At 46.9% G+C, this 10,030-nt stretch overlaps 1 protein-coding gene across 1 annotated transcript in view; it reads right to left on the reverse strand.

The window, feature by feature from the left end:
* Positions 1-1,775: 1,775 nt before the first annotated feature.
* Positions 1,776-10,030, reverse strand: part of FBXL6 (F-box and leucine rich repeat protein 6) — a 10,801-nt gene continuing 2,546 nt past the window's right edge. The window contains exons 2-9 of the mRNA XM_072413188.1: positions 6,476-6,789; positions 6,244-6,402; positions 5,814-5,877; positions 5,499-5,630; positions 5,205-5,312; positions 4,388-4,619; positions 2,681-2,927; positions 1,776-2,607 (exon numbers count right to left, since the gene is read on the reverse strand). Of these exons, the coding sequence (XP_072269289.1) occupies positions 2,451-2,607; positions 2,681-2,927; positions 4,388-4,619; positions 5,205-5,312; positions 5,499-5,630; positions 5,814-5,877; positions 6,244-6,402; positions 6,476-6,789 (1,413 nt within the window). The 3' untranslated portion in view covers positions 1,776-2,450. The remainder of the gene's footprint in view (positions 2,608-2,680; positions 2,928-4,387; positions 4,620-5,204; positions 5,313-5,498; positions 5,631-5,813; positions 5,878-6,243; positions 6,403-6,475; positions 6,790-10,030) is intronic.

The raw sequence follows: 10,030 nt of genomic DNA on the forward strand, positions 1-10,030 counted from the left end.
ACACAGAAGGTGATGAGGAAAAGGCCTTGGAAGCCCATGGAGGCCTAAATAAAGCAAAGCTAGAGACTGAGCAGGGAGAAGGAAGAGGAACATCCTTCAGAATATTGCAGATCCATCAGATCTGCAGATAATGGAGGACTCAAGGCAGAGAGGTGTGAATTCTGCCTGAATTCTACCATCCATACAACCTTGATTTTTGTATGCCAATAATGACTTTTCCATCTCTCACCATTTTTTCAGGCTCCTGGAATGAGTATAGCAACTCATAGAGATCCCATAGCAGTGTTGTGGCTGACAGAAGGCCTCACCTTCTCTATAACGCACAGTAAGGAATCGCTGGGTACTGGGGGATGGATAAATGCAAAGCTGAGTTTATCTTAAAGCTGATTGGCTCATATTGGGACGCCATTTCCTGAAAACACTGGAAAAGGTCAGTTTGCTAGGAAAGTCTCCATGTAGTTACGGGGCCCCCGGCAGTGACAATGTATTCTGAATTATTACAAATTCTTTACCTTTAGGTTACAGCAGTGAAGCGTCCAGCCCATCTCATGACTCCACTTCTACCTAATAAAATCCCACAACAAGCTAGGGAACCTCTCAGGTCCCTTGGAAAATCCTAATTATACCGTTGTAATCCATTGGGCTCTATAGGGTTTGTCTTGGCCTCCCACTTATTCCTCACCAATGAGGCTGAAGGTGCAAAGAAATGTTGTAGCCCCTCCAGATTGGTACAGAATACAGACAAGTTGCAGCTTCAATGACTGCTCATTGTTAGAGAAGCCAATCAGTCCAAAATCATCACTCAACCTCTCTTACAGAAAAGTATTTTAGTCAAACCGAGCGCCGCTGTACACACGTCAGATACTCATCTGATACCGGCCGATAATGGAATAAGAATTATCTGACGTGTGTACGCTACGTATGCTACTTTACTTTTTTGTTAAACAAATATATAAATATAAAAATTTTACATAGGGTGGACGGCACCATCTTTCATTTTCACAGTGCATGCAAACAGCAGCAAAACAGAATAAACAATAATTACAAAGATAAATATATTGGTATCAATATGTAAAACATGGCCCTGACTGGAGATATTTTACTATACAGACATCAGAATCTTGTACAGTGACACATGCAGGACATCGTATTATATATTATATTTTATATATTATATATGTATATATGTTCCCTGTTCCCACCTGCCATGGCAGCACCTTACAAACACAAGTCTTCCAGTAAGAAGACTTGCACCATGCCCATCAAGCACTGTAATCCCATGATATACTGTCCCAACCATTTACCTGAAATCATAATGGAGGTGTTATTGTTCTCCTCGTTATTATAAAGAAAACGCTCTTTCCCCTATATAAAAACAAAACTTTATTACAAACAATATGAACAGAAAACATAAAAATCTCAATAAAACAAGTAAATGAGGTCACAACAAGACGATGGAATGTTACAATAAATGGGAATTTCCCATCCTAGATTTTTCTTGTGTCCTCCAGCGATTTCACATTATTACAGTGGGGTCTCCGGTCCTGGGACAAGAGGTGGAAACAGACGATGTACCAACCACCCCCCTCTGCCACTTCTCCACATCTCATACATGTCTTCTGTCAGTGTGCGATGTACAATCACAGGGTTACCCAATCTGCCCCCCTCCCAGGAAGAACTGCTAATAACTACAGAGATCCCCAACCACATAGAACATCAATAATCAATATAGTCAGCTAAATCAGTGGCAGCCGCTCTCTCCAGGCCCCCCCCAGACCCTGCACAATGCCCAGACCCTGCACAATGCCCAGACCCTGTACAATACCCAGATAATGTACAATACCCAGACCCTGCACAATGCCCAGACCCTGCACAATGCCCAGACCCTGTATAATGCCCAGATAATGTCCAATGCCCAGACCCTGCACAATGCCCAGATAATGTACAATACCCAGACCCTGCACAATGCCCAAACCCTGTACAATGCCCAGACCCTGTATAATGCCCAAACCCTGCACAATGCCCAGACCCTGCACAATGCCCAGACCCTGCACAATGCCCAGACCCTGCACAATGCCCAGACCCTGCACAATGCCCAAACCCTGTACAATGCCCAGACCCTGTACAATGCCCAGACCCTGTACAATACCCAGACCCTGTATAATACCCAGACCCTGTACAATGCCCAGACCCTGTACAATGCCCAGATCCTGTATAATGCCCAAACCTTGCACAATGCCCAGACCCTGCACAATGCCCAGACCCTGCACAATGCTCAGATAATGTACAATACCCAGATCCTGTACAATGCCCAGATCCTGCACAATGCCCAGACCCTGCACAATGCTAAGGCCCCGTACAATGCCCAGATAATGTACAATTCCAGTTGGAGAGCACCTAGAAATGAAGGATTCACTGAATCCCTTCTCTGAATGAGTTCATTGGGGGTATCACTGCTCTTCCACCTCCTGAAGTTTCTTGGTGAGATCAGCCAGACATAGCTCAAGGTCTTCTCTGCCACGGTAAGCACGTTTCAGGCCTCTGGGAATGTTACGGCAAGAGGACAGGTCAAGGTGGGTAAGGGCCTGGCAGCCAGTGAGGACATCTCTGTAATGAAAGGGCAGTCAGTACCCTGCAGGAAGGGCAGAATTCCAACACAAATATATAATAGAATATTCACCTGACAGCATGGGGTGTGACCTTGGTTCCTGAGAGGTTCAATGATCGGAGTGTATCATTGGCTGCAACACCTCCTCCAGTGAGATTACGCAGAGCCTCTTCTAAATCCCCTTCTGCGTAGCCCTGGGATGCCAGGTCCAGTTCCTGCAAGCTGTGCTGCCATTTACTGGTCAGCAAGTGTGATCCAGAAGCCATGGAGAAGGACATTGTAATGCTACAGTACAAACCCAGGAAGAGGTGTTCCAGATCTGACAAAGACAAACTAAGGTTAGACCCCGAGAACTCAGCCGAAGACCCCATAAAGGGGTAGGAGAAAATAAGAGAAGTGAGGAAAGGAGAAGTGGAGGGTAAAAGTAGAACACTCATCATGCAGGGGATGAGGGATCTGGTGGAAGGATCCACAGACATTGTGCGTGATAGAACTCTGGCGTGACATCCCTGGATCCAACCTACAATCCATACTCAGGTAATATAACAATGATAAAAAGACTTCCGTCCTCATCATTCAACAAATAAGTAACAAGAGAATAAACCACAAACACAGCAGAGACAGAAACGCAGATACATGGGAGAGGAGATGGGGACAAAGAAAGCAAAACTCTTCTGGCTACAGGGAATTCTCAGGTGAAGGGATAATAATCCGGAAATAAGGAACAGCAACAACTCCTGTCCCCTGTCCTTCTATTGAAATAAAAAATTGTGGCCAGGTTGGCTCTCTATTGCAGAGGGAACAGGTGACGTCCCATCTGCAATAAAATAACATTACCTGCCTGATCCCAATATTTTATTTCCATTTTCTCTCCCAGTTCTGTTGAAGGCACCACCATCTCTCTTCTTCTCCCCTGGTTTGGATATTCAGCCATCATGATTGGCCAGGACAGGAGGACGTTGGTAGATGGAAGTCTTCTCAGTCCCAGCAGCCTGGGGGGATACCAGAATGTCCCGGCTATGCCAGTATATAAGTATGTTTTATTACAGAGGGGACATTGCCTGTCCTTTTCTGCAATAAAGACCCCCCCAATCATAAATTACCAAAGCAGAACGTTCAGCTTTAAACTGACAACAGACCTGGACTCACCCGTGACCCTTTTCATTTACCCCCAATAATATCCTAGGAGTTATTCTCCTCCCCAATCCAACCCAAATCAATTCATCAATTGTTTTGCTAAATGCTAACATGTATTGCCTGCAGTTAGGGCCAGGGGGAAACCCTTTGAATAAAAGTAACAAACTATTCCGGACAATTATGTCCATGAATATTGGAATAAATTTATTTTTCTAGGTGTCACTTTACCAACCCTGTACCTAGAAATGTTACCAAACCGCAAAGAGCCCCTACAGACTAATCATTCATCCAGGGTGACGGACAGACCTTCAGGGCAAGGGAGAGAAGACGACGGTGTGATGGGGGTATAATGGCCTCGTCCTGTGCCATACAGACATACATGGCCAGTGAAAGTAGACTGTGCCAGCGGGGTGATGGGATTGTACCAGTGGTGTGATCAGGTGGCCCTGGAGGATAGGGGCCACTTTCTGTACGATACAGACCTACAAGGCCAAGTAGTAGATTGTACCAGCAGTGTGATCAGGTGGCTCTGTAGAATGAGACATATTATTTGCTCTTATAAAGCTCATTTGCAGTTCTTTGTTGGACAACACTGACACCTGGAAGCCAGGTGACTTGCCCCGGTGTGGCCCAGATACTGACCGGTACATGGGAGCTCCCACAATCCCTGCGGTGAGATCTTGTAACAGCCACGCACATCCAGAACTCGCAGCTTGCTAGAACCTTTCAGCAGCCTCCGGCAGATGTCATCATTAACAGTGGAGTAGCGGGAGGTGGCGAGGCAAAGTTCCTGCAGCTCTGGAAAACCAGTGGCAGTAGTGGAGGAACGAGGTATGGGTTTTGCCTGCCACAAGATGTTTAACAGTCTTAGCACCTGCAATCAGAATTGGAAAGAACCAAGTTTATGTTGTGACCATCCAGACAAGGACTGTAAAGAGGACATGTCATGTACACAGACACCTGAACCCATTGCATCTACTTGGATACCTGTGTAGACTCCTTGGTCCTGCACTGCTGGAGTTTTAGCATCTCATCATCTCCTAATCTAACAAACTAAATCTTTTTTTCTGGCAGAGATTAGTTTAGGCATTTGATCGCATGGCCAAGAGCTTCAAGTGCAGCAGCTACTCTGTGATAGATCAGTATTTCAAAAGATCTTTGAATTGAAGAAAGCAGGTAATGTATATGGTGTTACATCAATTTATCCGGGGAAATCAATCTTCCGAATCCCCGCCTCCCTGCAATGGTTTAAATACCCCAGGCTGATGTGCAGGTGGCTCTCCTTTGTACAAGGAGGAGGATAGAACTAGGGAGGAATATATGATGGAGGTGATATAAGGGAAGGGAGATAGAACCAGTGAGTGATATATAATAGGGGGAGATAGAAGAGGAGGAGGATAGAACTAGGGATGGATAGAATGATTGGTGTAAATGGGAAGAAGAAACCCAAAGGACACACCGAAATTCCATTGATAATGGCATTCATCTGAGTGTTGTTTGACAGCAATAATCGCCTGAGCCGGGCACCGCACATCTCCAGGAACTTTGCCACAGCTGTGAGCTGAACCTATGGAGACAACATTATTAATATCAGTGCAGGAAATAAGAAGTATCAGCTGACAGAGCTCCCAGATTTCCACATATAGGCTGAGACTTTCACCACTCACCATAGAGCTCTGAACCTAAATTTACCAGACTGTCCTTCATACCATGGGCCCCTCAATCTCCACAGTGGAGGGGAGCAAGCACATACCTTGGAGTTCTGCAGGTTAAGGCTCTGCAATTGAGGACAGGAACGTCCTACAGACAGCAGGACATCCACAGTCACCAGACCGCAATGTGACAATGTGAGAGAGGTCAGTAGTGGGCAGGACTGCGACAAATTCTGTACAGAAACAAGAAATGAGTGTGAGAAGAGAGATGCGGGGCAAAGATGTCAGGGCATACATTCCGGAGGATGAAATGCCCCCTTATGGGTCCTGGGGACAGGCAGAGGGGCACTCGAGGATAAGCAGGAGGACCCCATCTGCCCCCAGGGACACAGTGCAGGTGATACTATAGAAGTTACCTGGAGAACAATGGGGACGTAGCTCTTCCAGTGATGAAGGGAAAAGTCAGAGACCTGAGGGAGCCTGGAAGAGACAGATTGGATTATAAATGGTGGGTGAATATTCCAGAGCAGATCTATAAAATGACACAAATATGGAGATCCAGCTATCCAACATTTATTATCAGCTACAGCAAATATTCCACAAGTCACTGCAGTGTTCTACAGCAGGGTGACTGGAGGGGGGGGACAAGAGCTGCAATGTTCAACTAAAACTCAGAGATGGCCCCTGGACTTACTTTGTTAATAATAAAAGTGTCCCTGAGATGAAAGTGAGGACAAGGAAAATCCTTTGAAAAGGGTTTGGGGTCTTCTGCAGAAGATGAACTTTGGGGGTCTCCAATTTACCCTATAACAGCTTTATTATATATCTGTAAAAGCTTAAACTGACCGCTGCCGGATGAACGTTTCCACCGTCTGTGTCACCCTCTTCTGGGTTGTGGGTGAATCTTTGGTGCCTGGAAGGACCCAGCAGTGACTCAGCGTCACTCGGTGCCACAGGTCTGGGCTGGACGCTACTTCTCTCCATAGGCGGCACACTTGGGAGAGCCTGCGAAAATATTGGGAGATATAACAATAAGAGGGATACACCCAGACATTCACCCGCCGTCCTGTGCCCTTACCTGCACAGAGTGGGCACAGCACCCTCACTTTCTGCCAGGATTCGGAAGACACAATGTAAGATCTCCACCGGGATGACAGAGCCCCAGCCAAAGTCCACAGCGATGGTTTCCTTGTCCATCGTCACCCCCACCCGACATCGCTTCCGAACGCTGACAGATTCATCCAGATCGCGGCTGCTGGAGATGAGGAGCAGCATGTCCTTGTCTGTGTGGTGAATGTAAAAAGAAGATTCCGGATTGTGGGAACGCTGCCTGGTCCTGGGGCGCTTTCTGGACCTCCGACGCTGGAGAGGGCGCTGCCTGCCGGAGGACATCTAGGGGGGGTGGTGGTTATAATAATATTATTACATCTCTTGTGGTAGCATCTGCGGCAGGGATACCGGAAGAAGAGGACACCGGGAGTGGGATATTTGGTTGTTGGCCATAAACAATAAAAAATGGCGAATTCTTGGAAGATTCGCTGACATGATTATTGTATGAAAATTCAGCCCAAGGTAATAACGCAACCCAGTTATCATGATGGAGGTTGATGAAATGTCATAGAAAATTGGTCAGGATTTGGTTGACACGTTCCACTTGACCGTTAGACTGTAGGTGATAAGCTGAAGAAAAGTCCAGAGACACATTCAAGAGATTACAAAGAGCTCTCCAAAACTGGAGAGCCCTTTGTAATGGAGGTGTACACCGTATTGTGTACACCTCCATCTGACACAATACGGTGGGGAAAACCGTGCAGACGAAAAATATGTTCAATAAATTTTTTTGCCAGCGGAGGAGCAGAAGGAAGACCAGGCATAGGAACGAAGTGCGCCATTTTGGAGAAACAATCCACGACTACCCAGATCACAGAACACCCAGAAGACAAGGGTAGATCAGTAATAAAATATATGGCTATCTGTTGCCAAGGAGTCTCAAGAACGGGCAGAGGAAGCAAAAGGCCCGCAGGACGTTGCTTGGAGGTTTTATACTGTGTGCATGATGGACAGGCAGTGACAAACTCTTGAATGTCTTGCCGCATGGTTGGCCACCAGTAACGTTAAGAAATGAATTTGAAAGTTTTTCGTTGTCCGGCATGACCTTCAATTTTTGAGGAATGACCCCAGACTAGAATTCGCTTCCTCAGGTTCCGTGCAACAAAAGTCTTTCCGGGTGGAATCTCAGAAAACTGGGCATACAGCAATTTTTGCGGGATCAATGATGTGTTGAGGTTCCTCCTCTCGATCAGTAGTATTCAGGATCCATCTGCAGACCAGTGTCGGATATTATATATCCTAGGAATGGAATAGAGGATTTCTCAAAGAAACATTTCTCAAACTTGGCGTACAGGCGATTTTGCCTTAATCTTTGAAGGACCAAACAAACCTGCTTCTGGTGAGTAGCCAGGTCTGGAGAAAAAACAAGAATATCGTCAAGATACACTACAACACAGGAATGTAGCAAGTCTCTGAAGATGTCATTAACAAACTCCTGGAATACTGCGTTGCTTAGTCCAAAGGGCATTACCAGATATTCATAGTGACCGTCACAGGTATTGAAGGAGGTCTTTCACTCATCCCCTTGGCGAATCCTAATCAGATTGTAGGCCCCACGTAAGTCTAATTTGGAAAAAAACTTTAGCTCCCCTAAAGCGATCAAACAACTCAGGGATTAGGGGAAGCCGGTACTTATTCTTTACTGTTATCTTGTTAAGACCCCTGTAGTCGATGCAAGGACGTAGGGAGCCATCTTTCTTTTTACAAAAAAAAAACCTGCACCAGCCAGAGAAGAAGATTTGCGGATAAATCCTCTGTCAAGGTTCTCTTTCCACCTGTAATTTTACAGGTTCCGTGATGAAGTATATGGACTCAGACAGAGCCTTTCCATCGACGGACGATATAGTCAAGGCCTCTGTAGGAGTTGAACGGGTATCTGATAACGATCCACTAGGCATTGTTGCAGGAAGTTCCCTGCTGTTCCGGAATCCAGAAGTGCCATCTCAGTAAATTGAACATCGCCTAATGACAAGGTTACCTACACCTAGGGCCGCCTCTCCCACGGACCCTAGGCTCGGAAGTTTCCCGGCTGCAGGGGACAAGTGCGGAGCACATGATCAGAACTACCACAATAGAAACAAAGTCCTTAAGCACGGCGGTGATTGTGCTCCTGTTCAGACAGCCTAACCCGATCGACTTGCATGGGTTCAGGGACTACCGACACCATGGGAGGCGGTGGGTTAGAAGCTTGTGGAGGTGAAAATGCCAGATGACAGGGACCCGTTTCACGTGCCACTTCTCTGGCGCGTTCCTGGAACCGTAAATCAATTCGAGTAGCCAGGCAGATGAGGTCATCCAGGGAGGAGGGAATGTCCCGGCCAGCCAATTCTTTAATTCTCCCACAGAGCCCCTCCCAAAAAGTGGCCACAAGTGCCTCATTATTTCAGCCGAGTTCCGAGGCTAACGTGCAGAACTGGACTGCGTACCGGCCAATGGATTGCTTTCCTTGACGCAACCGCAGCAGGGAGGATGTGGCAGAAGCGGTGCGACCGGGCTCATCAAACACCTTGCGGAAGGTTTCTAGGACAGCTTGTAGATTCATTATAATTGGGTCGTTCTTTTCCCAGAGGGGATTGATTTAGGCCAGTGCCTCTGCAGTAAGGTGTGACATCAAAAAGGCTACTTTGGCTCGGTCAGAGGCAAATTGATGAGGTAACAGTTCAAAATGAAGAGTACATTGATTTATGAAACCCCGGCACTGCTTAGGGTCACCATGGAAACGTGGAGGAGCTGCAAGATGCAGTCCAGAACCTGGTACATAGGAAGCTGGCGGGGCAGGAACTGAATTAGTTGGACCAGAGAAGCTTGATGGCGCTGGGTTGGCAGATGTCAAATCCTTCAGGCGCATATTCACATTGCGTAGATAGGACGATATTTGATCCTGACGCTCACGCTGCTGAGCCAACTCCTGGCGTAACTCGATGGTACTAGGAATATTCGGATCAGCGGAGTCCATGGCCTGAGCAAACTGTTATGCACGCGGATGTGGACCCACTGTGCCACTGACTGGGTATACTCCGGAGGGGCATAACTAAGCCGCTACCTGGTCTCCACTAGAGCCTCTGATGGTGAGGATAGGCTTGGACCGCAGGGTAGCTGCCAGGTGCCACTCCAGAGCAATCCCCGGGTCAGTGGCAGCTGACCACAGGAGTCAGGGTACTCAGTGCAAGCACCGAGGGGCTTGCGTGGCCAAGAGGGTGATGGCATATAACACAGGTAGTGAGGTTACTCTACCTGAAAGATAGGACCCAGCGCCCGTGCCTGCAATTAGGAGCAGCAGCGCCGGCACGACCTGCGGGGCTAAGAATATTGGGGTGAAGAAAGTATACGCATTCTTGGTTTATGTTGAGGTGAAGGAAGCATAAGCATTCCTGGTTTAAATTGGGGTGAAGGAAGCAAACATAGTTACATAGTAGGTTAGGTTGAAAAAAGACATCAAGTACAACCACTATGGAAATAAACATATCCCAGATATAAAACCCTATAACACATAGTTGGTCCAGAGGAAGGCAAAAAAACCCCG

The sequence above is a fragment of the Pyxicephalus adspersus genome, chromosome 5 (genome assembly GCF_032062135.1).
Source record: "Pyxicephalus adspersus chromosome 5, UCB_Pads_2.0, whole genome shotgun sequence".
NCBI classification, from domain to species: domain Eukaryota; kingdom Metazoa; phylum Chordata; class Amphibia; order Anura; family Pyxicephalidae; genus Pyxicephalus; species Pyxicephalus adspersus.